General features: G+C 48.7%; 1 protein-coding gene across 4 annotated transcripts in view; it reads left to right on the top strand.

Moving 5' to 3' along the window:
* The window catches only part of EPB41L4B (erythrocyte membrane protein band 4.1 like 4B), a 113,897-nt gene that overhangs the window by 47,673 nt on the left and 39,188 nt on the right, over positions 1-27,036 (top strand). For 3 of the 4 annotated variants that reach the window (XM_090274534.1, XM_090274535.1, XM_090274532.1), the window contains exons 7-15: positions 3,948-4,068; positions 5,071-5,158; positions 5,317-5,405; positions 5,702-5,771; positions 5,872-6,041; positions 8,469-8,578; positions 10,772-10,802; positions 14,183-14,216; positions 17,913-17,977. In XM_090274534.1, the coding sequence (XP_090130660.1) occupies positions 3,948-4,068; positions 5,071-5,158; positions 5,317-5,405; positions 5,702-5,771; positions 5,872-6,041; positions 8,469-8,578; positions 10,772-10,802; positions 14,183-14,216; positions 17,913-17,977 (778 nt within the window). Of the gene's footprint in view, positions 1-3,947; positions 4,069-5,070; positions 5,159-5,316; positions 5,406-5,701; positions 5,772-5,871; positions 6,042-8,468; positions 8,579-10,771; positions 10,803-14,182; positions 14,217-17,912; positions 17,978-19,776; positions 20,027-27,036 lie in introns of those variants that run through there. The other variant, XM_090274531.1, reaches the window with a different exon arrangement.

The raw sequence follows: 27,036 nt of genomic DNA, 5'->3' as shown, positions 1-27,036 counted from the left end.
GGAGTCAGAGCTGCTTCCAAGGATAGACAATGGAACGGTTAGAAGAGCTAGGCTTCGGTGGAGGAGACATCAGTGTAGGGTCACGTGGCTGAGAGGTGCCAGCCAGCAGGACCTCCAGCAGCTTCTTGAGGATGCAAACCTGACTCAGTGAGAAGCATTGAGAGGGGAGTCATCAGCATGTGGGTGGGAAGTGGATGCTAAGAGTTTGCCCACATGACCGTCAGCGTTGACTGCACCATCCGTATGATGCACCGGTGGATCTTCCAAGTGCATGAGGAACACTTGCCAAGTCTCCAGCACTGATTAAGAGGATCCTAATGTGTAACTGCACACAAGGAATTTCATCAGCACATCAGCTGGACATATGCTGTGGACCCGCTTACTAGTGTGCTCATTGGCTTCCATGGAATAATGAATTATTCATTCATGATTACTGATGAATTTTTGAACACCATAGTAAGATTTGGCTTCTCACTTTTGTATGTACCAATTTCTAAAGGTTGATCTAAGTCTTCAAGTTATAAAGTCAGTGCATACTTATTATAGAAAATCAGGACACAACGCAGCAGGCAAATAGGAGGAAGGTGCTAACCCTCGTCCTGCCAGCCACGGGCAGCCACAAATTCTGTCTGCGAGTTCTGAGTGGAGTTTTTAAAATGTAATTCTGTTCAGAGTCTAGTATAACATTTTTGTATGGTTTTCTACTTGGCATTTTTGGTACATGTATTGTCATGTTTATACTTATAAAGACGGTTCTTAATGACTTCAGGTTATTCCCATTCCTTAGCTTTCTTATTCTCTAATGGGTGCTTGGCATATGGTAGGTGCTCAATAAGTGCAGAATAAATTGAATAAAGTTGAAGAGGCCCCCAAGGACTTTGGTTGAAGGGGGAGCCTGCCCCTGAGGTCTGAAGGCATTGGTGGTAGAGGTGACGATATTGTCACCTGTAGCTGTCTCTGCCAGGTACAGTGCTAAGTGCGTCACGTCCATATATGTCTCATACAACTGTCCTTATGGTGAATGCCATGAGGATGTGTAATGGCTTGAGGAACTTGGAAATGGACTGTCTACTTTGACCAGGTACAGATTTTCCCAGCTTGTCAGGGAGCATTCACCCTCGAGTTTCTGAGTTGCCAGGAGGTCATACCATCAGGCTTGGTGGCCCAGCTGTAGATATCAGGGTAGTTACTGGGATGAAAGCATCCATGTCAGACCTGGAGCCCCCAATCTACTGGAGAGGTTTCTTCCTAAGACCATGGGCACATTATACAAACATGTACATTGTCTGGAATGATTAGAGTATAAGGCACACACATCACCACCCCCACCCCATGTGATGAAGGCATCGCCACATTCACGAAGTCCAGCTCCAGTAGAATTGTGGGTGCCTTGCCCTGGAACCAGCGCAGACAAGTAGATCAGCTGTCTGTCGGCCCTTCTTGAAGAAATTGCCCATTGGAGCGGGAACCACATTGACGTAATTTAAGAAGCAGTCATTAGGTCAAGTACAAATAGAAAGACTGAAGACAGACACGCTAATGTCTATGGCAAGTTCTTATTGCATTGTCCTCCCAGGCCACCCTTCCCCTGTTTCATCCGTTAGTGCTACATCCTGCTTTTCAGTTCAACCACCGCCTCAGCTGATAAAGATCACTAGAGCATCTCTGGATTTGAATAGCACGGTTGTGTTTCTTCCCATGCTGGAGCCTTGAAGACCTATCTTGCTGTGGTTGTCCTTGAATGAATGATGCTTCTCAAGTTAGGATGCACTGGCCCTGCATAGAGGCTGTGCTCTTTGGGAAACGAAATTTATGGTAGATTTGAAATTCAGGCAAAAAAGAAAAGGGAGGAAGGTGAATGGGACGATCTTTTGTCGTGTGCCCATGGTTTCATTTCATCCTGGCAACAGATAAAGCATCAGAGACTCCGAGAGGCTAAGTGACTTGCCCGGGTCGCACAGACACTAGACAGCTCGCCCTCCTGGGTCGGAGCTGCTTCTGTCCCCCTGGCTGCCGAGGTCACAGACTGAGGGTAGTGTCAAGTTTTGGTGGCCGGTTCTTGGAAAGCAGGCATGCTATCTCAAAATGGGTCTCCCTCGGGCCTGTTTAATCCCAGTCATGGTGAGGAGGGACACCAGCCCTCTCGCCGGGTCCCAGGGGAACTTAGTTATTGTCTGGCTACTCCTGTACCTGCTGGTGTCGGTGGACTTGTCCAGACATGCCACTAAATGCAGGGCTCCGCTGTCCCTCTTTGGTCCGAGGGAGGAGTGATTCCTAGCGAGATCTCTTCCCAGACTGCCCCTCTGCACTTGCCAGGTCCCCAGTTTCCGGGTGACTTCCTGGTCAGAGGTCAGTGGTGGCCTCCCACCTGGGAAGCCCAGACCTCGCCTTCTCTGTGCAATTATTTCCAGGGCCGGCCTCATTAGTGACTTTGCCCACCGTCCCAAGCAGTTACACATCCTGACCCAGTCCTCCTGGTGGTCTCGGGGGGCCGTCCACTTCGGAGCTGCAGTCGAGGGGCTGCACTCAGGCGAGGAAGCATTCACCAGATCCCTGCCCATCCTCAGACACGGACTCACCCATCTTCCCACCAGTCCTCTGAGTCTGTATTGGTGCTTCCTCTGTGTGATCGGGGACATTTTATCCACTTCTGCAAGCCAGCCAGCGTCCTCAGCAGCCCGTGCCAGGTCTGGTGTGGCCCCCACATGGGGTGAGGGACAGGGCCGCTGAGTGCGGAATTAGTGGTTATCACTGGAGGTACTCAGGCGTACGTGCTGGCCAGCCATCTGACAGGATTTGTTGTGTTAAACAGTGGTTCTCAAAGTGTGTTCCCTGGATCAGCCTCATCAGCATCTCCTGGGAGCTTGCTAGGCACGTAAATTCTCAGGCCTCATTCCAGACCCTGGGGGTGGGGGTGGGGTCCAGCGCTGGGTGCCGGAACAAGCCCTGCAGGGAACCCCGAGTCGCGCTCACGGAACACCGCTGTAGTAGACCAGTGCTTCTCACAGTGACATGCGCACCAGCTGCCTGGGCGTGGTAAGGAAGGGCAGGCTTTGGCTCCAGCAGGCCTGAGGTGGGGCCCGAGATTCTGCACTGTGAGAAGGCTCCCAGGTGATGCTGTCGCCCTGGTCTGGGGGCAACCCCCTTTGTGCAGCAAGGTATTAGAGGAGCTGATCCGGAGGATGCCTTTTCATTCTGGGGTCTGCTTCCTGAGCTGCAGAGGCACGGTGTTGGAGGGTGGGAGTGGGTTTTCCCATTAGTGTCTGGGGGAACAGGGCCCCTGGTGTCCCTCAGGCCCTCTGTTCTGTGCGGGTACGTGGTGAGAGCAAGGACCTGGCAGCACACTGGGGGCTTTCTGTGGGGGCTGCCCACGTGGCTGCCCCTCCTCTCTGCATGACTGGCTCTTCGGTTCTGCCTGAGTTGCTGCAGATGGTCCTGCAGCCCTTGCGCCCCTCCTCCCTGGATCCTTCCCTCTCCCTCCCAACGTCTCCTGGATGCTGCATGTACTGAATTCTTGATTGGTCCTCCAGCACTGCAGACCCTGGAGTGCTGCTCAGACCCACCTCCTTAACGAGAGCTTTGTTAAAGGGATGTTTCGGGGCAGGTCCTTATTCCCTGCAGTGGCCTTTTATTACAAATTCAAGCTCTACCACTTCACGGGGGAAATATACTGGGGGCCTCCCTGGGCAGGGGAAATAGTCAGGAGGAAGATAGCAGTCACTGAGATGATGGTGTTGTGCCCCACGGGGAGGGCACTAGAAGGACTCTTAGGGATTCTGAGTGTACATATGGGTATTGAGTGGGAGTCAAGTCCTCCTGAAAGGAGCGGCTTATATGTTTGGGGTATCTGGGCTTTCTTACCGTGCAAAATGCCTTTGGACCTGGTTGCAGCAGTAATGAAAAGCATTTAATGTCTTCTGTTTTTCTCCCTCTTATGAAACTTGCAGCGGAGCTTGGGGAGTGTGAGCTTCCAGAACACACACCAGAGCTTGTGTCTGAGTTTCGGTTCATTCCAAATCAGACAGAAGCGATGGAATTTGATATCTTCCAGAGATGGAAAGAGTGCAGGTACCTCGATGCATTTATTTTGGGATATGTAAGCGTTTGTAAGATTCTTTGATCGCCTGTCACATCGCAGCCCCAGCACCTCACCTCGCTCCTGTGCTCCAGTCTTGTTTACCCGAAGGCCCACACGATGTCTCTCTTTCCAGAGCTGTGCAGTAAAAACCAAAGCATATTCCGGTTTCTCTGAATTACACAGCCCGGTCCTGGTCTGCTCCTTGCTCCCAGGGCCGCCTCCTAAAGAAAGTGAGGAGGTGCTAGATTAAGATACAATCTGCACACCTGGGTCTCTGTCCATGGTCTGAAACTGAAGAGTAAGCCCTTACAGGGACGCTCCTGTTTGAGACCATGTGTTGTAGGGCATTGTCACCGCAGCCAAAACCAGCCCTGCCGTTCCTCTTTGGGCTTTTTCCTCCTTTCCCCATGGACACCCCAGTCTGGTGCTTTTACGCCGGAGCTGCCAGCGGCACCTCCACTCACAAGTGTCCCAGCCTTTTAGCGTGTCTTCCTTCCCAGCCCATTTTCCCCAAACTCTGCCATTCCAAGTCCCTCTTGGACTCAGAAACGTAGCGTGGTTTCCTGCTGTCCCTCAGTCATTCTGGAGGACGCGTGACTTTTTTCTGAAAACGGAGGGCGACGTTAGCACATTCTTGTATCCCGTGGAAATGTGTGGTTGCAGAGTCGTCTGCGTCCCTGCGTACGGCCCACACCCTCGCCCCTGCAGGCAGCCCCTGTCAGCCGGCAGTGTGTGTTCTCAGCCTTTCCTTTGTATATACGCTCCCATATCCACCCCCCAAAAAACGGTCTCCTGAGGTGTTCACACTGTAAACACGGTTCTGTCATCTTCCTAGACAAACAAAGGTCTGTTCTGGAGGCGTGTTCATATAAATGGGTGTCCCCTCGTCCCTTTAATTGCTGCATAAAATCCCTCGGTGTATGGCGGTGCCCTTCAGAATTTCGTGGGTATACGAGTTGCAGTTTACATGTATTTCCGTTGGTTTTTCTAAGGGGAAAGAGCCCTGCCCAGGCGGAACTCTCCTATCTGAATAAAGCGAAGTGGCTGGAAATGTATGGGGTAGACATGCACGTTGTCAGGGTAAGAACTGGGTGCGTTTAAGTCCTTGGGTCTCGCTGTGAATGAGCAGTGTGTAAGCGGTGTGCACACAAAGTAACGTGGTGAGCGAACTGTTTTGCATTCTGCTCTGTGACGACCTGTTAGAACCTTCTACCGATTGTCACTTCATTTATTTGTAGGGAAGAGATGGCTGTGAATATTCTCTTGGACTGACCCCGACAGGCATATTAATCTTTGAAGGAGCTAACAAAATAGGCTTATTCTTTTGGTAATTTAGTTTTGTCTAATATTAAAAATGTCTTTTTCCTATTTTGTGGTGGAATTAATTATATGTGATGGATGATTATTGAGGGATATTTGCAACACCCTGATTCATTTTAAAAAAACACACCATTCTTTTGTATACATGGGTGTGTGGCAATGCAATGAAGCTTCTGGATAATCACACTTAAATGAACGAATGATTTCTTAGCAAATCCAAGCTTTAAACGTAGAAAGGAAACTGCTGTTTGATGTGTCATTTTCCTGCAGACTGTACTTTTACAATATTTTCTCTCTGACCAGGCCTAAAATTACCAAAATGGATTTCAAAAAGAGCAAATTGACACTGGTGGTGGTGGAGGACGATGATCAGGTAGGTAACCCTCGCTCCCGCAGTTCCCCCCGCCGGGAGTCGGCCTGCATCTGTGGTCCACGTGCCCATGACAACGAGACCCCCGTGCTTCCCCGTGCAGGGCCGGGAGCAGGAGCACACGTTCGTGTTCCGCTTGGACAGCGCCAGGACCTGCAAGCACCTCTGGAAGTGCGCGGTTGAGCATCATGCGTTCTTCCGGCTGCGGACGCCAGGCAACAGCAAGTCGAATAGATCAGACTTCATCAGGCTGGGGTCTCGCTTCAGATTCAGGTAGGCGCTGTTTTTTTACAACACAATCATGGCTTTTTGTTTGTTTGTTTTGTTGGGTTTGTTTGCTTGTTTTTTTGAGAGGAGGGGAAGGGAGATAGGAAGGGAGAGAAACACCCGCGTGAGAGAGATACATCGACCTGCTGCCCCCTGTACACACCTGACTGGGGAGCTGGCTCGCAGCCCAGGCGTGCTCCCCGACTGGTAGTTGAACCAGGGACCCTTCGGCTTGCAGGCCAGTGCTCAATGCCCTGAGCGACACCAGCCAGGGGCCAATTGTGTGTTTCAAAGGAGGGCAGCAGTGATTTTTTTTTTTTTTTTTTTGTGAGGGGAGCCACGGATCTATGTCTAGAGCCTTGAGCTTCTTTCAGATCTGACCTTTCATTGAGTCCCTGAAGCTCTTTCTGCCTCTGTTCTCATTGATGAAATGGGGATAATAATAACAAAGGTATTAATAGCTGACATTTAGCTTGAACTACACTGTCTGATACAGTAAACACTAGCCACATGGGGCTATTTAGATTCATTCATAGTAAAGGAGTTCTAAAATGCAGTTTCTCAGTCTCACTAGCCACGTTTCTGGTGCCAGGGCTGCGAGGCAGGCGGCTACCAGGTTGGGCAGCGCGCTGCACCAGGGCCTCTCACGTGCCAGCTCACATCCTCCCAGCAGCCTTAAGAAGATAGGTGCTCTGACCAGCAGGGAGGAGGGAGGGGGAGAAGGGAAGGGGCTAGTCAAGGAACTAGTATAAATGACCCATGACATGGACAATGGGGTGGGGATTGACTGTGGGAGAAGAGGGAGTGGGTGGGACAGGGGAGAGCAATGCGGGGAAATGGGACAACTGTAATTGAACAATAAAAAAATGTAGTATAAAAAAAAAAGAAAATAGGTCCTGTGATTGTCCCCACTTTACAGGTAAGGAAACTAGGGCCAGGGTCACATAATCTGCCCAGAGCCACAGACGGTTAGTGCTATGGCTGAGATTCAACCTCACGCTGTCTGGGTTTTAACATTTTAACTCATAACCACTCTGTTGCCTTTCACATGCCAATGTCAAGAAATTTAGTGACATTTAAGAAAGAGAGCAGATGTCAACATGTGTGTGAGTGACCCAGGGTAGGGGTAGGCTCAGTAAGTACTTGAATCTGAAGAGACCCTGAAAAAATAGAGAACTTACTCTGATATTCTTTACTTATGATTCTGAGACCATGTCTCTCGACGTGCATAAAAACTGCCTGGGTGTTTGTTAAAAATGAGGATCTATGACCTTTGTAATCAGAATCTGTGGGTGCCCGCATGTGCGTGTAAGGCCTGGGCATGTACATTTTAAATGCGCCCCCAAGGTTGATTTCTGAGGCACGTTTACAGATCTGAGAACAGCTCTTGCAAGATCTAAGACTTCACATGTTTCATAACCTCTACCCACACACGGCATGTCCTTGAACTCTGTTTAAAGTGCCAAGAGATCTGCTCACTTTAAATTTATCTACTGTACAAGGAATGGCTGTGCCCTTGTGTTTCAAGAATTTTTTTGTTTGAATGTATTTTTAAATACTGCAAGGCAGGGGGGAAGACACCAACTCCTTTCTGAGAATCAACGCACAGGGCTCTGTGGAGGATGGAGAACGTCAGAACCACAGAGGTTAACGGAGGCATCGCACAGCATGCCGCTGTCTGCTCCTTTTGGAGTGAGGACGGGAAGCCTCTGGGGGTGGTTGCCAAGGCAGGAGTTCCCATCCTGGAAGGCCCCTCCCCCAGGATTCGGCCCAGACCAGGCTCCCTTCTGCCCATTGAGGAGAAGCTTAGAAAGGAAGGGGAGTTGAGAGATGAGGTTGCCCCTTGGATGCTCTTAGAGCAGGTGGCCAGCGGCTCCTTCCGTGTGATAAATCCTAAACCGAGAGCCGCTGGAAGGAAGCAGTGCCTGTCAGATAAAAGCGGTGTTTCTGCTGGAAGCAGGGCCGCACGTGGGTTGAGACCCAGGATGCCTTCGTGCGAGAAGCAATGTTTCCCGTGGCACCACAAGCGAAGCCAAGGTTCGGATAAGTGGTCATTGGTAACAGCCTTTTAAAAGATTTAAGTGTCTGTGTAATTTGCTTTATGAGAGGTTATTATATGTGTGAATCAGTGCCCTCTTAGTCAGCTGTTCCAACACTCGAACCTGCTTGGTTTGTGTGGCCAAGCGTAGCTGGTACCGAAATTGCGGGTTTTGTCCTTTGGTGGAAATACCTGCCTCTGTCATACAGCCTGGGTTTGGCAAAGGTGATTTTATTTCTAAATGGAAGGGGAAATTGAGTGTGTTCTTTACCAGATGAGTCACCAAAGATTGAAACTGACATTGAAGCGCCTAGAAATGAAAGTTCACTTCCAAATATGTGTAATGAATTGATATTCTGATACTGGTAACATGCAATAAAATATTTACTTTCCAGTGGGCGGACAGAATATCAGGCTACACACGGGGCCCGGCTACGAAGAACCAGCACCTTTGAGAGGAAGCCTAGTAAACGCTACCCATCCCGGAGACATTCGACATTCAAAGGTGTTGTGTCTTTCATTCTGCCTTGGAATTTTACGTTATGGTTTAGTTGGTTAATCCCCAAGGAGCTGGGTAAAGCAGAATTTGAAGGAATTTTCTACCGTTCTACTCTCTCATTCTGAAGCTTTTTATTTAAATTTTTTTATTATTTTTAATTATAGTGACATGTAATACTATATTAGTTTCAGGTGTACAGCATAGCACCTCCACATTTATATACCTTGGAAAGTTATCACCACTGTAAGTCTAGTAACCATGTCTCACTGTACTTAGTTTTTATCTTTATTAAATTGACTATATTCCCTGTGCTATGCATTGCATCCCTGTGATTTATAACTGGAAGTCTGTACTTCATAATCCCTTTCCTTTTTTTCATCCATCCGCCCACCTCCTCCCCTCTGGCAACCATCAGTTGGTTCCCTGTATCTGAATTTTCCAAAGCGTTTGAAAAAAAAAACCCACGGGGATTCTCTTGTCGGTAATTGGGCCACTTCTGCCATCTTCTGTCTTCAGTCTTTCCCGTTGGATGTGTTCGTTTTCTTCTCCCTTTCCCACATTTGTTTTCTTGGGCCCACTCGTTTCTCAGGAATATCATAAGGAAGCGCGTTTCTTGCCCGTGGAAGGCAGCAGTGTCGCAGAGGGGACAAACAGTCCCTTCTCTCCTCCATCTTGCCATTTCAAGGGATGACCCTTGACTTTTGACCACATCCAGGATTTTCATTCTTGGATTCAGGTCCCACCGTCAGTCCAGACGTGCCCGGCCCCTGAATCTAGCTGGGCCCTAGATGCCTGCCCCTCCCCCGCTTTCCAGACCTCCCAAGCCCTGTCTGTCATTTACTCCTGTGGCCTCACTCGTTCAAGATACAGGTTCAGCCAGTGAATGAGCAGGTGGGGCTCGCTTCTGTTTAAACCCAGCCTCCAGATCCCATCTCGTGGGTCTCCTCGGTCCACACTGGATCGCTCCTCCACTGGGCACAAGCAGCTCAGCACGGACCTGTGGGCTCTTTCTAGATCAAGACCTTTGCCTTCTCACCCCCTTCGTCCCCTCTTGTATGTTGTTACTCTTAGTGGCCATTCTGTACATGTTGCCTGTACGACTCAGGACGTCGTGGGCCTCTGTGGGACCTGGCACCTATACTTTCCCCGTCTAGAACCTTCACCCCACTCTTTCCATCCTTTCTGGACCACCAGTGTAATAGCCTGGCATTCACAATTTCTGTAAAGTCGTTCTCGGCTGCTTTAGTGGAAGGAAAAAAAAAATGCCCAGATCCCAGGAAATGTTGACCTCACTTCAAGGAAAAGCAGAGGATGAGAGGATGAGGCGCGCCCGGAGAAGGGTGCCAGGCGGTGAAGGGTGATGGATTGCAGGAATGGGCAGTGACGGGGTGAAGGGGTGGGAGATGGGGAGGGGGCACTCTCTCCCTCTCAAAGGCTCTGTTGCCTCCCTGACAAGCGTCATGCGTCGCATGCAGTCCATTGAGTCAAAGTTGTGCAGAAATACCACAGTATAAGGAAGAACATTCGAATGGGGCTGTCCAAATACTGCGACCCCAAGACAGCAGTGTGCTGTGGCTGCCTCCGAGGGGAGGGGCCTTCCTCAGGCCTGACCCCCTGCTGTGGCTGTAGAGCTCTTCCAGGCTCCCGGTTCTGTGTTTCTCTTCCACTTTCTTTTCTGGTCTCCATCTGCTTCTTTATTTTACTGACATCTTCTCCAGCCAGAGTTCTGGCATCTTTGTGAAGCTTTTAGTGGCTCTCTACATTGCATCCTTTTTAAAATGAAGAGGAGCTCTGCCTCTTTGGGGGGCCCCTCCCACAGACTCACACCCTGCCAGGTCAGCAGGGACTGCCCTGAGCTCCCTAGGGGGGTCAGCCTTGTGCTTAGCCTTGGTCACCTCACACCTCTTTGCCTCTGTGTCAAGGCTGGGAGCTCCTTGAGAGTGAGGACTGTGTCGGTCATCTCTGCATCCCAGACTGCTGGGCCCTGGGACCGGCTCAGTGAACTTGGCTGAGAGGATCTGAGGGCAGGCCACAGAGGAGGGGCCGATTACTTTTCCTCCAGAAAGGAGGAGCTGCCAGGGCAAAGGGTCTGCCTCTTGGCGTGGAGGCTGCTCCCAGATCACAGAAATCTTGTGTGTGGTGAAAGTGATAAAGGTCTCTAAGATGTCATGCCTCTCTGTTTTTGTTTTTGTTTTAAAGCAAGCAACCCGGTGATAGCAGCTCAGCTCTGGTAAGTGCCCCCAGGCTCTGGGGTAGAGCTCTTTTCTCTGTGATATTTACTTTCAATATTGACTTTTGCCTTGATACAATTAAATCACCAAAGAGTGCTGCTGCTCTTTTTTTCTATTTTTCTGCTGCCTGGCTATACCACCCCCCTGCCTTTCAATAAGTACACAGTAGAATGTTCCAAGACAGTTTGTTTTTTTAGAAAACACAGCTTGCCTTGTTTGAGTAGCTCTGTGCTGTGTTGATTACACCAGTGGGTGATAAAGGCGATAGGAATGTGTGGAGCACCAGTGCTTCTGGCGTTGCCGGCGGTGATGGGGGTGATGGGGGAGGAAGGCCATGCTCAGGAGCCGACGCTGGGTAAGCGCAGCTTCGAGGGTGCACTCCGTGACCGGCAGGCTCCACAGTCATACAACGTGGAAGACCTTTAGCAAACACTTTTATTGAAATTCCTGCAGGAAACAGAACTTGTCGCCAGACTGAAACTCGAGCACGAAAGTCAGCCAACCTTTTCTGTAAAGGGCCAGATAGTCAATATTTTAGACTTCGCAGGCTACCCCGTCTCTTTCACAAGTACCCAGCTCTGTCGCTGCGGCACGAAAGCCGCCACAGACAACTTGTAAAGGAAAGAACACGGCTGTGTGCCACTTAGACTTGACTCACCCTTGCAGGTAGGCCAGCTCTGGCCGGTGGGGAGCGGTTTGCCGGTCCCCTCCCTAGCACAGGTGTTCTCGCTCTTTCCTGTACATTGAATCACCTGGTCAGCTTTGACACATTCCGCATCAACCAGGCCACGCCCCAGACTAAGGGACAGTCTCTGAGGGAGGGACCCAGGCATCTGTGGTTTTGAAAGCTCCCCCAGGTGACTCTAGTATAGGGCCCAGGGCAGAACCTCAGTCCTGCCCTGCCTGTGCCTCTTTTTCTCCCTCTGAAACAACTGTTTTCTTGGGTGAGTTTCGACTTGTCAGGTGGACAGCTGGTAGAGAATCACAGAAGGCAGTTTTTTCAACTCTGTACCCAGGCTCTAGCAACTGACGGCACCCAGTTAGTTAGCCTCTTAGTCGCGGGAGGCACAGGCCTCAGGCTGCTGGGGAGGGTGGGCTTGGAGACCAGCATGGTTCATCTGTGCGGTGCACGCTGGACGGTTGGCAGCGCGCGTGGTGGAGCAGGCAGCCGACGCCCTGGTTGGCAATGAGAACCCTGGCCAAGGGATCAGGAGGCCTTCCGCCTGGCCCCAGCTTGCCTCTAACCCTGCGCTGGGCCTTGGCTTTCCCCTATCTGGGCCTCCTCTTTCTCATTTGAAAACAAGGATGTTGGGCTAGATAGTGTTTTGTTTTGTTAAACCTTCTTAGCCTCTGATTTTCAGCCCCTGTCCCCAGATGTAACCTGACAGAGACAACAGAGGAAAGGGACCCTCCTGGGGATGAAGCCGAGTCAGGGAGGGAAGGGCCAGGGCTCGCTTACCCCCCACCCCCTAGATAGCCCCAAGGCTCTAGATTCCCCAAGGTTCTAGAGAACATACCTGGCCCCTTGTATCACTCAGCTGGAAACTCAACCCGGAGTCTCTGATTTCAAACCACCCATAATGCCATTCTGCTGGGGGTCAAGCACCTGACTGTCTAGGTTCAGTTCTCAGGGTCCTGGGGAACTGCTGTGCCTCATGCCTGCTCACCCTGCTGCCAGGGTGGGAGGGGGCTGCAGGGCTCCTGCGTGGGTTCACGTGAGGCCATCAGGCCTATCCTAGTTCTAGCATCCCTGTGGCAGGTCGTATGCTCATAGTATTTGCTCCTTTCCTCTGCCTGTCAGCATGTCTTGCTTTTAATTCTCAGGGGTCGGTGAGTTACAGCATTTCTCTTTTCTTGCTCGCTAAGGAAGTGGATCTTTTGTTTGTTTGCTTTTCCCTAATGAAATTACATTTTCCACTTAGCATCTAATGGAGATTATATACTGGGAACCAAAACAAGCTAAAAAAAAAAAAATCTCCAAAAATAAAAAAATAAAAAACAAGTAAATATATCCTTTCGGAACAAATGAGCTAATAACTAGTGTTTGCAGCTGTTCCATTGTTCTCCGCAGCCTGTGGGGCCCAGGGTGAGTAGGATGCTGTAGGAGCTGGGAGGGAATGACGCTCTGGGCTGCAGAGGTGAGACCAGAAAGTAGCACCTTGCAGAACACTTCACCTTCCTGACGCAACGCAGCCGGAAGGGAATCTGGCCCAGAGCCTGGCTCTGTGCACTGACCCTCTCTGAAAACTGGAACGCAGCGCCGTTTAGACCCTCAGCGAAGCTCCTCACGATGATATGTCAAACCTTGACTTCAAGTGCAATGGAGGGGCCGCGTTTGAGGTTTTTCTGGCAGGTGCCGAGCTTGCCTGTTAAATAGCACGTTATGTCTTAACACCAACCTTTGCAGTCATTCCTTTTCACTAGAGTAGTTATACGTAAGAGTCCATCAAAATAGGATTGTGCATGAGGAGCCTGGAACCTTCTTGGCTGAGTGGAAACAACATAGGCTTTAGGCTCAAGCAGACATTCATTCTGTCCCAACTCTGCCAGTGATTAGCCAGCTGACCTTGAGCAGGTTTCCTAACTTTTTTGTTTAGGCAATCATTCCTTTATCTATAAAATGAGGTGGTAACATTTATTGACCTCATAGCCCTGTTGCGTGGATTAAGTAACAACAGATGTGAAGTTCCCACTGCAGAACCTTATATGGAATGAACATTCCAGAGTGGTAGCCAGCTCCCGGCTTCATTGTTGTTGGCAGTGGGACCCGTGGCATCAGGTGCTCAGAAGTGGCTGGTGGCTTTCCCTCCAGCTGCAGAAAACTCTGGGCATCACTGGAGCTCCCTGGTGCCACGGGCCACCCAGCAATGCCAGGGAAGACCTGGAGTGGGAGCTAAAGTGACTGGGTTTGCCTCATTGGAAGGGCCTCCTTTTCGCCACCAAAACATGACATGACAACCAGGATTCTGGAATATTACCCATTTGCTTGTAGTTGTGAACTCTAAAGTGACAAATGAAAGTTGCTTTTGGTTTCTCCGATTATATGTTCATTTAAGCAGGTAATAATGAAAAAGGAAGAGTGTTCGTGGAAGTTCCTAACAGTAGGTAGGACTTAGGATTAGTTTATGATGGTTAAATACAGGCATATCTCATTTTATTGCAATTCACAGATGCTGTGTTTTTTTGGGGGGAGGTTCCTCCTACAAATTTAAGGCAAGGCCCTCTACCAGCCAGAAGATTACAGCTCACTTTATTGTGAGACTTGCTTTATTGTGGTGGTCTGGAATTGACCCGCAATCCCTCCGAGGCATGCCTGTAAATCAGTAACAATGCCGCTCTGCGACCTATTACATTATAATTTCTCTTTTCTTTCCTTTAGCTCTAAACCAAACCCTGAAGTCCATAATTACCAGGTAAGATGTTGCTCTTAAAGGTTTTCATGTAATGCTTCTTAAAGTTTCTAAACTTTCCACACTGACCAGTCACTGTGTTTATAATCAGGTTGTAAAGAAATACTAATCATATGTTTTTTGAGAAAATAGTAAGAGGAACATCTTTGCCCTGACCCCTACTTCCTCTTGGTCATGTGAGCTGCTTATTTTTCTTTACCTTGTCAGCTGGCAAGCAGAAGGGACATATGTTTAAGTTTCTGGGTGGTCAAACACAGCCTTTAGAGGCACTCACGTGAGGCTACTTCTTGTCCAAGTGTGTCCTGGGCCCAGGGATCATGAGTCCCTTGAGGTGTGCCTCCAGGAAAGGCTGTCTTGACCACACCTTTGGGAAATGTTGTGCTGTTCACTTCCCTTTTTAGATCTTACAGTCCCTGATGGCGTTTCTAACACGCTGAGAAATCATGCAAGAAAGACATTTTTTTTTAAAGCCAGTGTTCCCCAAGATCATTTGATTATCCAACACTTCCCCAATAAAAAAAGCTAGCCTTTCACCTCACCTGCCCCCTGCCACTTCTTATTTATTTATTTATTTGTTTGTTTGTTTATTTATTGGCGGCGCACCATTCACATCAGTGAAGTGGCGCTTTGGGCCTGTTGCCTGCAGCAGAAGCACAGACGGGTTTCTGTGGCTGGTGTTCTGCTCTTTCCCACAGTGGCCAGTGCGGCCCGTGCTCCCTGCCTGCCCACCCACTGCCCCCCGTGGGCAGCTTCCGCCGGCTTCGGCTGCTCGGTCTTCTACAACCTGGCTGTGACTTTCCTCCATGTATTTCCTCACTGCTGCTCCTCACACCACACATGTTCTGCCCTCAGAGAATTACAGTACGTCCTTGTTGCCCCGTCATTTCTTCCCACCATTCCTTTGCCTGGAAGTCCTTTGCCTCCTCTCTGGATAGGGCCTGCCTCAGACGCCCTGGATAGGGCTCGTCCCTAGAGCCCCTCGGCTGCCCTTGATTGGAAGTCACCAGCACCAGTGGCTTCCAGCCCTGCTCCACCATCTGGCCAGCTTCAAACCAATAACCAGTGCTTGGGCCTCTCCCTGGGCTGACTGAGTCGGGAGCTCTGGGGCTGGGATCTGGGTATGAGAGAGCTTCCGAACTCCCAAGGAGGTTCTCGTGAGCAGCCAGTACGGGGACCCTGGTTGATGAGGCGTCCCTCGCTTCCTGGTTGCCATTTGTTTGGGTCTGGAGGCAGCATCCATATCTGATGACCAAACGTGGGATCCGCTTGCTTGTCCTGGACGGTGTGGGTGTCTTTAGGGACATGACCTGCCCAGGTTTCTGTACCCTGTCACCAGTCTGGTTTTAAATGTCACAAGTCATGAAGTTGCTTCATACTGAGTTCACCTTGGAGCCTGGTTCTAACTAGTCTCATTCATGATCTTCCATTACGGAGGAGATTAATAACTTAGGTGGGGGTGGGATCCCTGTGTTCATTATCTTGACGAGGTCTGCAAATGATGAATCAGAAGAAATTGGTGATACTGCCTTCTGGATGTGAAATCATATTCCCAGTGTGCAGAACCTGGACATGACTTCCAGGTTTGAGGGAATAACACCTAAAAGGGGCTTTGCTCTTGCCAGGGGACGGGCCAGGCTTCCTGATGTCCTTGCCTTCTTTATTTTCTTGAATCTTCTGATTCAGGTTGGGTTTTTGTTTGTGTGTTTTGTGGGATTTTCGGGTGTGAGTGGCTGGAATGTTGTGGGGGAAGGGGAGAGTTGTCTATGGGTGATTCCTGTTTGAAGGACAGGAACAAACAGGTGAAGTGAAGCAGTCCTAGCTCAGGGTCGCCCCTGGCCGCCTCGCGTCAGGCGCTCTCTGCATGCTCTGCTCGGAGGGAACCGCGAGGCCCGTGTTGGTTGAAATCAGACCTACAGACTCTTCCCCACCTGTTGTTCTCCACATCCGTGGCCACCCCTGCTCCTCTGCACCTTGCCCATCTTCAAGGTTCTGTGTTGCTCTCAAGGCTGGGAAGTCTGTTGACCAGGAAGAAAACGTCCTGAGTGCTGAGAAAGGGCTTCCAGAGGAGGGGGTGGGATTGTAGCATTTATCTTATTCTGAGCTCACAAGGGTGGCCAGCTGCAGAGGATGGACTGCCGTGTTCCCGAGGAGGACACCAGTGCACCACGGGAGGGACAGTTCTTCCTTTTTTGGGACTGTCCCTAGAGTTACCAGATTTTTAGCTTCCCTTTTCTCTGTCCAGCAGTTAAAGGTAGTCCTGTCTCAGTGACAAGCAAAAATGCACATATATATTTCCAGTTGTCCTCAGGGGGACACACTTGGCCCAGCTGGGAACCTTGTGGATAAATATTAAAAAATAGTCTTGGGCGGTGTTAGAGTGTGAGTCAACTACCAGAGGACACCAAGGAAGGTTCTGGAGTGTCCTTCTTCTAGATGATTATAGCTGAGGTCCTCACCCTGACTCCTGTGAATCTGATTTGGTTGTATCTGAAGACAGGGAACAGGAGGTCCATTTCTATTCTCGGTTATCCTCTTTGGCTGAAGCCCCTATTGGGGGAGCCTCACTTGGGGCCCCACACAGTTGGGTTTCGGGCAAATCATCTCTCTTCTCTGGGTTTCTGGGTCCCCTAAGAGAGGGAAACGTGAAGAGACTGCATCAGGGAGATTTCAAAGCCCAGGTCAGCTCTCAGATCCTGCTGCTGCTGCTGAGGGCTCTTCTCCTGCAGTGTGTCCTTTTGGGGACTGCAGACTTAGCTTGCTGACAGGCAGCTTGGCAGGAGAGGCCTCCGGAATACAGAATAGGCGGGGAGGGCATCTCAGGTCCATGAAGATAGAATGAACAGAATTGCTGAGAACGTTCCCTAACAGAGAGCCTTCTGCTTATTAACCGAAGCGGCAAGAAAGGGAGGCAGAGGGGAAGAAATAATGGAAAGACTGATGGTGGCAAGACTGGAGTGGCTTAAATGTCAGGAGGGCCTCATTTGCCAGGTAGAAAGTTTAGCCCTGAGAAGCCTCTGGGCTGCTGGCTATGTCTGGGACTGCTGCCCTCTGCAGGTCAGTAGTGGATTGGCACCCGCCACCCGGCCTGCCCCATCTCGTCTTTTCCTTGGGTTGTTTTGTGAGTCGCCAGTCTGAATCTATGTTCTCGTCTTAAAATGGACACATTTCTTCCTTCCCTTTCGGGGGGCTATCTTGGATCACACTTTAGGAAATTATTTTGTTCAAACAAGGGAGAAAGAATGCATGCCGCCACAACCGTCGGGTGCCCCTGTCCCCAGTCCTCATCGTTGTGCGTGCAGACGTAACTATTACCCATGGTAGTCATCATTTTCAGCAATGACAAAAATTGTGTCTGAACATTGCCTACTGTTCCCCAAGTCTTCCTGGCACTCTCCAGCTGTTCCCTTGGGAGAGGTGATTATTGCCTGTCCTGAGCCCTTCCGGGGGACCTTTTCAATAATGGATGCTTTCACCTTTCTTCTGCAGCAGCTTCCCAGCCCCCAGCCTTTGTCTGGGGGAAACAAGATCATCCTGGGAAACCAACATCCCCACCCCACCCCCCGTCATGCCCCCAGCCAGGGTTTAGTTATAGCCACCCCATTCACAGCCCCTCAGGTGCGTGCCAGTAAAAGAGAAAGTGAATGAAGACCATTGAAATCAGAAGGTCATCGAATAACCGCTTTGGTGTTTTATTTCTAGCCTCCATATCATCCCAGCGTCCACCCCAGCCAGCCCCGGTGGCACCCCCACTCTCCAAATGTCAGGTAAGTTCTGGGGCTCCCAGAGCTGGCCGTTCACAAGGCCTTTTCTCCGGAAAAGTTCAGATTCTCCTTAGTCATGAATTAAAGGTCTGCATCAGCAGCAGCTGTTAAAGGCCGCCTTGTCACGGCCGAGATTAATTCTGTGCAACGCAGAAGCAGCCAGCGGAGAGTCTGGATGTGCTAAAGATACGCTTTATGACGTCAAAATGAATTGGGATTTTTTTTTTTAAGTCATTCTAACTTCAGATATTTTTTATTTGGTTTTGTGTTAGAAATGTTACTTAAAATTTCTAAGTCACATGTTCCTGTCCTGAGAATTCATTGACTAAGAATGTAACTAAATCTTGGGGATTTTGTTATGGGTTGTTGGACAGGATTTTGGGTTTGTTTGTTTTTTTGTTTGTTTTGTTTTTCAGGGATGGGGGTTTGCTTTTTGTGGCCATGAACCTTTTTTCTAAACCTAGGGGTCAGTAGACTATCCTTCCGTAAAGGGCCAGATAGTCAATATTTTGGATTTTGTGGTCTTTTGTCATAACTGCTCCCCTCTGCTATTGAGGCTTAAAAGCAGCCACAGACAATAAGAAGTGAATGAGTGTGGCTGTGTCCCAATAAAACTTATTTACGGAAATAGATGGTGAGGAGGGGGCTGTTTGCTCACCTCTGCCCTACCCACAACAGCCCTTCTTAACTAGCACCTGCCTTGTGTGTGTCGTTGGGCTTGAGAGTGTTTTAATGCTTGCTTTGTAAAGGCAGACATCCTGATCTTTAAAGATCAGCTCTAGTTGGTGTTGATGTGTGAAGCTCTTTCAGAAAGGTAGTTTGGTGAATTCCGTTTGCAGAGTTATCTCTTGGTGAGGCAGCCTTGCTCTATGCGAAAGCATAGAGGACGGAGTAACAAATAAATCCAGTTAACGGAAAGAAATCTGGTTAGAGCAAGGCCAACGGAGAGCACTTGGTTCTTGACAGTTCCGACCACATTTGTGGGGGATCCTGGAGAACAGTGCCGAGTCAGCGTCAACACTTAATGCAACTTTTGAAAGCAAGTTACGCTAGTGGAGTAATGCGTGGCAATGTGTCTGTAATTGCCAAGGCAGTTTATTTTCCAGACGGCAGAAACAGAGGACATTTATAGAAATGCTATTTTTAATAACCTTGTTTTGACACAGTTTTACACTTCTAGTTGCCTAGTATATCATATTGGTTTCCTTCTGAGGCGTGAGCGAGCCCAGCACTTCACCACAGGCTGGGACAGGGCTCCTGTCGGGTGGCCCGCCAGCCCGGCCGCAGTGGCATCGACCACCCGGGAGCTTGTGAAGGCAGCTCCTCAGGCCCATGCAAACCTGGATCCGAGCTCGGGTGGGGCCCAGCATTCCTTGTTTCGTCAGGCTCTCCAGAGCTAGAGAAGCGCTCTCTGAGATACCGTCCCCAGAAAAGAGTCCATTGGTCCAGCACTTTTGGTAAATGAAGTTTAAGACGTGCACAGGGCACATTTGCATCAGAGCCCTGAGACGTCCCCTGGCAAGGCACCTCTTTCACCGTCCCCTTGCTTTCCCCAGGCGGTCCTTGCAGAGGTGGTGGCCCAGCCATAGACCGAGCTTTTCTCTGCTTGGAAGTTGGTCAGTGACCCCCATCTGAGTGTTTAAAACACAGTGGGCGGTCCATTCATCTTCATCTGTGAGCTGTTCCCGTGTGCGGCGCTCGCGGTCTTCCCTGCCCTGTGCCTTTGCGCTCACGTTGTCTCGCTCACGTTGCTGAATGTTCTTCCATTCCCCCACTAACCATTCGCTCTGCAAACAAAACAGGCCATCCGTTCAGGATGACAGGCCGCCTTGGAAAGCGTCGGCCAGTGGAGATGACGGCCATTTCGATTATGTCCACAACCAGAACCAGAAGAACTTAGAAGGAGTGCACAGTGCGATGTGTCCAGATAAGCTCATGACCACGCTGTGAGAGACCGAGCACCTCACTTCCACTCACCATCCCGTTTCATTCCATTCCATGACCAGTGTCCCGGCCTCACATGGATGTGTGTGCAAAAGCGTCTTTAAGGAGTAGTTCAAAAAGGTGTTTTCCATGTCATGTAAATATTGGGAAACAATCACAATAGCTAGTCATTAACTTACTGTTGTTGACTGCATTTGCTATGAAATGAAGGTAGGTAAAGGCTCAGGAATCACTTTGATATTCTGATTTTAAAATTGGAGTAAAAGTCTATGTTTATTGTACGTCTATGTAGCTGGTATTTCTTTGTTATTTAATGAATGGGACCAAATAAAACCAGACAAACGTGGGAAGATAGCGCTGCATAAGTACCAGTAATTGGTGAGGATGGAGATGGCTGGGGTCCAGCCCCTGCCATTGTGTGATCTTAGGTGAGCCATTTCCCCTTTCTTGGCCTCATTTTCCTCATCTGAAAAGACTGGTTGGACTAATTGATCACTAAGGTCCTTCCAACTCTAGAATTCTGTAATGCATTAAAATTTAATATTGTTAGGCTATCTCATAGGAAAACTGCAATATCCCCTCTGTAACAGAGGTCGCCCCATCCAGAAGCTAAGTAAAATGTGTTAACTTGTTAGATGTTATATAATGCAGGGAGACTTTGAATTTCAGATCTTAAGGCAGTTTAGCAACTTTGAGTTTTAGAGATTTTACTAATCATAAATTGCATAGCATCCATTTTGATAGGATTTACTGCTCAAGTACAAGAATAACTTTTTAATGCCTTAATGATTGGTGCTGCTAACTTGGATGATTTCAGAAGACATGATTACATATAGATATACACTGTCGGCATTTGTAGAATTGGAGGGTTGGTTTTTACCCTAGACTTCACTTTTAAAAAGCAACATGCAATCGGAGATGCATATGGCTTAATTAAAGCATACAAGATTTTACAAAGTTGTGCCAAAGCGTTCTGTAGACTAGGGTAGGATGGGTATTGCACAGTCTTTTTGTAGAACCAGAAATTAATGTGTTGTCCTTTAGGATAGAACTCGTTACCGAAATATTTATTTCCCCCCATTTCAAGCCACGAGTCAAACATTGTTTCTCTTAATAGACAGGCCTGAGATATTTTTTGTTAGTATTTTTGTGAAATCACTTCTTGTGCCATTTTTATATATGTAATTGTAATTTGGCCCATTTCAAGCCTTTAGAAAATGTATTGACATCTCTTGAGATATTTTATTGCTAAATCTGATCTTTTTTTGGATACCCCAAAAATCTAGAAGGAAGGAGTCAGCTGCCCACCCTGCACAGTGGAATCTGTATCACGTACCAATTCCCCAAAGAGATTTGTTTACAGTTATAACCCATTTTAGCAGATGTCCTGATGCTCACTGTACGTGCCGTGTACAAATACATGTGTTCTGAAGCTTTTAATCTTATTGATACATTTTTACAAATGTGTTTCCAAGGAATAAAGATTATTCTTGCTTGTTTGGGCTCCATCTTCATTTTGTACTACGCAGAAGTGTCACTTGTGGATGGCACAGGCGGTGTGACAGTGAGCACTTGGGAGTCTGAAGGTGACCATTCAGTTAGCGGCACAGAGCAAGCTCACGCTGGAATGAGGCCGCTCTTGGGGAGAGTAGCCCTTCTGGCAGCCGGTGGCTGAGGCATTTCTTCCTCTGGAACTGCGCTGGTGAAAGCCCTAGTACCCGCTCACAGGGGGCAGTGGGGCAGCTCCTGTAACAGTCCTCTAGTGAGGGTGGATGTTTGCAGCTGCTGTTCCCGGTGGAGCGACTGCCACCCCTGTGTCTGCGGCCTCCTGCAGATTGTGTACTCTGTCTAACACGGCTAATAAATACCTTGTGCCTAAAGCAACCCGAGTGGATTCCGTTGTCTGCAACCAGTTTGTGTATTCACGGCCTCCTAATTGTTGAATCGCGATACCCTGTTTATTCCTCAACTTCGTGAACCTCTGCTGCACTTGACAGTGGTGATGACTCACTCATAGCTTCTGGAAACTCTGTTCCCTCGGCTTCTATGATAGCTGATTCTCTAGCCCTTTGACTTTTTCTTTGCTCTTTGGAACAGCCTCTTTTGTCATCCTACGAAACGTTGCTCTTTCCAGGACGCCTTCCTCTGCCCACTGCTTTTCTCACTTGCACCGTCTACCTGGGTCTTTTCATCTGTTTTGATTTTGCAAAGCTGCTGACTCTGAAGCCATTACCTCTCACTCAGGCTCCTAAGCGTTTTAGACTGACTTTCAGCTTGTATGTTCATGTACACCTCAGACTCTACATGCCAAAAATTAAAACTTCTCTTTTACCAAAAGGGGGAAAAAACTTCACCCAAATTCTCTTCTACCCATGGTAAGAATTTATTTGTTGTCAGCATCTCCTCTCCCTGTTGCCACATCTAGGCAACCCCCAGGTCTGTTCAGCAGCCCCTCCTTGGTATTGTGGTCAGCCTGTCCTCTCTCCTTGCCACTGACCTTGAAGCAGCATCTTTTCTCTGGCTGAGAGGTGCTCTTCCTGGTCTCCCTGCTGCCAGTCTCTCCTGATAAGCTCATTCTCTTCCCAGCCGCCAGAGTGATCCTTCTGCAACACCATCCGATTGTGTCACTTCGTTGCTTGACACCTGCCTGGGTTCTGCATCACCCATGGGATGGAGTCCAAGGCCTTCTCTGTGGAATTCCCCTGCTCTCTGCTTCTGTCTCATTGCCCTAGCTAGCATATTTTCTCATTTCTCACCCTCCTGTTTAAACTCCTACAGCATCACACTGCTTGTAGTTCCTGACATTCACCATATCCTGCTGTCGCTCCCATCTGTGCCTTTGCAAACACTGCTCCTTCTGCTGAGGATGCCATCACTCCTCTCGGCTTTGCCCAACTCCTGCTCATCACTTCAGTTGCCACTCAGCCTCAGCCTCCTGCCCAGGACTCCGGCTGCCCCCACCTCTGCAAATTGGGTCAGTTTCTGCGCTCCACTCCATTGTCCCCCAGCTCCCATCTGTATCAATGGTGCGCTCACTACTTTGTATTGAAACTGCGTCTTTTCTCATCTTGTCCTGGAGCCTGTACGCTCCTATGTATGAGCTTTGTGCTGTACCCACCTTTGTTCCCCAGTGCCTGATGGATAACAGGTGCTAATGAATATCTGTTCAGCAAATGAAATGAGTCCACATTCATTCTAAAGGAAATGTCAAACCAGATTACAGACAGTTAACATGGCATCTCTGAGCTGGGCCAGAGGTACCAGCACAACCATGTCCAGTCTGGGGCACTGCATTGAGTAGGACATTGACCACCACGTATGTTCTGACTTCAGCTGCGTCATCTGAATATCATTCAGTGTGTCCATGGTGTTGACATTTGAGGCATTGGTATATAGTGTTGAGCGTCACTACCCAGCAGAGAGCACTCCAGCTACGGGATCCTGGAAACCCAGGTAGATCGATTGATCCATGGTCATATGTGGGGGCTGCGAACCACATGTGTTCTTCACCCTCTAACTGTGTCACTGTCCTTAATCCTCTGACCACTCTGTGAGGTCGGTGGATCCCTCCACACATGGGAAGCTCAGGCTTAGGGTTTAACCGAGCAGCCTGCACGTGGTCATGCGGCCAGTAGGTGGTACGTCGGAATTCTGACTCGGCCTGTCACCTCCACCTCGGTGCCCTCAGGCTTCTGACCGCTGATCGTCCCGCCATCTGGGACCCTGTCGATCCCCATCTCCATGAGACTATTAGGTGAAGAGTTCACCACACTGGAATCTAGTTACTAGCTGGAAAGCCACCCACCACCGGCAGCAGTTTAGTCCACACCCCTAATACACCAGTGGCCTATGACCTTGTCCATCACCTTTGCCAGTGAGCTGGTAACCCCGTCACTCCCTCTCCCACCCGCCACCACCCACTCCCAGCGATCTAGTAACCCTGTCCAGGCAGGCATTCATCCAACAACGGCCCCCTTTTCCCAGTAGCAGAAATTGAGTGCTGTTTTCTTAAAAAACCGCTCATTTGAGATGACCCACTGCTTCCTTCCGGAGGGCTCACTAGTCGTTTCTCCTGGAGTATTAACCTGCGTTCAAAACCAAGCTCAGTCTTCCGTAACTTATGGAGTTCACTTTTTGCATTTTAGAAACTCAGGTACTTGACTGGTCTTGCATCATCCATTATTTTTCTGAGATCCCTCAGAATATGTAACCATGGACTGACAGTGCTGTCAGATGGATGTAGGTCCTATGGACTAGAAGTCTTAAAGTCATGCCAGGTAGTTTACCTTGGTCTTCAAAACCCTCTTGGCCTGTTTCGGTCCTTGGTCTACCATGTCCACTGAAAATGGTTCTCATTAACAGTGAAGATGAAGGGATAAGGACATTGCAGGGGTCTGTCTTTGTTTCTCTTGCTGTTTTATATTACCCCATCCTTCCAGGTCCATGACTATAGTCTCCTGGGTCCTGCTCTGAACACAGCTAACGATAGATCGTGTTGGTTGCCCTTGACTTTCCAGCTTTTAATGGGTCCTTTAAGATCTCTCTGAGCAGATGTATTGATCCCTTTGGATCAATATTTCCCAAACTTAGCTCTAAGTTAATTCCCCGAGTCTTCCAAAAGTACCAGGTAAATACCCTAAGTAGACCTAGGATGACCTGGCTTCTGCCGTTTTGTTACAGAAGGCAACCAATGCAGAGACAAAGGTAGAGGGGGGAAAGAGAGGAAAAGCAAACTGCTGTTAAAAATAGGAGGAACTCTTTGTTCCTGAAAGGTGGCACATTTTAAGAAGTCCTGGGGGTGGAGGTGGGGGTATCTAAAAGGTGAAACAAACATGAAATTGGCATTCAGCTGAGCCTCAGAAAAAGAAATCCGCAGTGATTCTGCACATAGGCCCATTTCCCTTCAAATTAGGGAAACCAAAGAATCGCTTAGACAGCTTATTAAAGGTTGAGGTAGTTAGACTCTAGTTAACTAGTCAGGGGCGAGGCCTAAGCACCTCCATTTTAACTAAAGTCATCCCAGGAGACTGAGGGAGCAGGTGCAGGGCCTCACTTTGGAAAAGCACAATTTCCAGTCGTGGTATGTTTGCCCTTGTGTAATAGCTCAGCTTTTTTAAAGGAGACAAGATGTTAAAAAGGAAATGGATGGACATCAGTCACAGTCCTGCAAATGTTTGTGGTGGAGTCAGAATGAGAGATGCAGTAGTTCTGAGTCTCATCCCAGGAATGTGGCTGACGGAGTCCTGAGATGGCTTTGCATCTCCAAGGCAGATGCGGTTTTCGTTCCCTTTTCATCATTTTCTGACAAAGATGCATGACGGTTCTTGCCGCAGTCACCCTTTCCCCTCTTGCCTTCACATGTTGCAGCTCTCTGGAGGGCATCAAGCCTTCATCCCTAATCGCTGACCAGGTCTTCTACTATTTTCCTGCCACATCTCACCATTTGAAAAGAAAAAAGCTTACATTTTGATTATTGTTTTTAACAAGGTAGAAAAATTTCTGTCATCTCTCAATTTTGAAATGTACGACACACGGGACATCAATTTCACGCGAAAGCATGCTTTTTCACCTAAATTACAATTTTTGTTTTGTGTAGAAGGTAAGAGTCACTTGGGTGTGTTCTGAATGAAATAAGTATAATTAAAAGAAAGTAAGTGGATGGATACATCATAACAAGCAGCTAGATCTTCTCAGCCTGATTTTGCACTTCGTTGGGCTCACGGTGAAGCAGAAGGATGTGAGAATTCTAGTGGTTCTGCTGTGGCTTTAATTTCATTATAACCTCCCTCCCCCAAGTCCATCTCACCAAATTTGTGTCATTGTTCTGCCCTCCCCTGGAAGCAAAGAGCTAGGGAACTCCAAACTATGGAGAAGGTTAGGGCATGGGGACCCCCCCCCCCCCAGTCTAAGCCCAGGCCAAGACTTGGGCGCATGTGGGGAGACAGGTGGAAGGTTGCAGAGGCAAAGTGACAGGACGTGACAAGCCGATGAGAGGACTCTAGGGTCCAGAGTGGGGGACTGGCTTTGCTCTCTGATCCGGGGAACCGTGGACCCTTTGGAAGCGCACATGGTTTGAATCCCAGCTTTGCCACCCCCTAACCGTGTGACCCTCGGCCAGTTTCTCCTTCCCCTCATTTTCCTCATCTAAAAGGGAATTTAACAGTGTCTGCTTAGGAGAATTAAAATGATGTGTATGTAAAGTGCGTTGCACAATGTTTGATGCTAGCTGGTAGCAATTTTCAGTGTTTATTTTTATTTTTTTATTTTTTGAGATTCAAGGCCTTACCAGTGTATGTGGTAGGAAACAGGCCAAGGAAATTCAAAGTTTAGCTCAAGACCTGGTAGCTCTCGCAGGTGGACAGGTTGAGATATAGAGTCTAAATTTAGCAATGGACAGAGGTGCTTGCTTCCAAAGGAAAGGTCACATGGGAAAGGGTTTACACAATACCTGACAATGCATCCCTGAAACGCTTAACAAGCAAAGAGCAGACACACCATGGGGGCTTTGAGAGGGGATGAAAAGGAATAGAAGTGATATTTCTGTCTCAGAATACTAGGAAATTACTGCCCAGGCAGAATGTGCACAATGCTTTGCCACCTGCAAGTGACAAAATGGACAGAGAGGACGGCACTGGTGAGACACAGAATCCATTCTGATGGTACAGTCGGGGCTCAGAAGTTTGGAGAATTGAAACATAGCATCTACCCAGTTCCCCACTTGCCCCAACTTGGGATTTCATCTTACACAAAGCAGAGGACCCGTTTAGCTATTTGGAGACGAAGTAGAAAGCAATAATGGGAACCGCTGTGCTTTTTAACTTTTTTAAGTAGTAGGTAATGCAGACAGTGGCAAAAATTTAAGCAAAGGTATCTGAAAGTTACTTTTCTTCTCACCCTCTTATTCTTAGTTCCCTAGCTTCCCAGAAGTAACCATTATTAGCCTTTCTTCTTGTCAATCTAGAGCTGTGTAAAGCGTGTGTGTTTATTTAACCAGTCAATATTGATGGGCATTTAGGCGGTCTCAAATCTCCTTGTACATTCTGTTTAATGCACTTGAACAAATGTATCTGCAGAATAAATTCCCTACAAGCAGGGACTTGGGTTAAAGGGTATGTGCA

This window comes from Furipterus horrens, unplaced genomic scaffold, assembly GCF_987537825.1.
Source record: "Furipterus horrens unplaced genomic scaffold, mFurHor1.1.pri manual_scaffold_4, whole genome shotgun sequence".
NCBI lineage: Eukaryota > Metazoa > Chordata > Mammalia > Chiroptera > Furipteridae > Furipterus > Furipterus horrens.
This window is presented reverse-complemented; position numbering and strand designations above follow the sequence as displayed.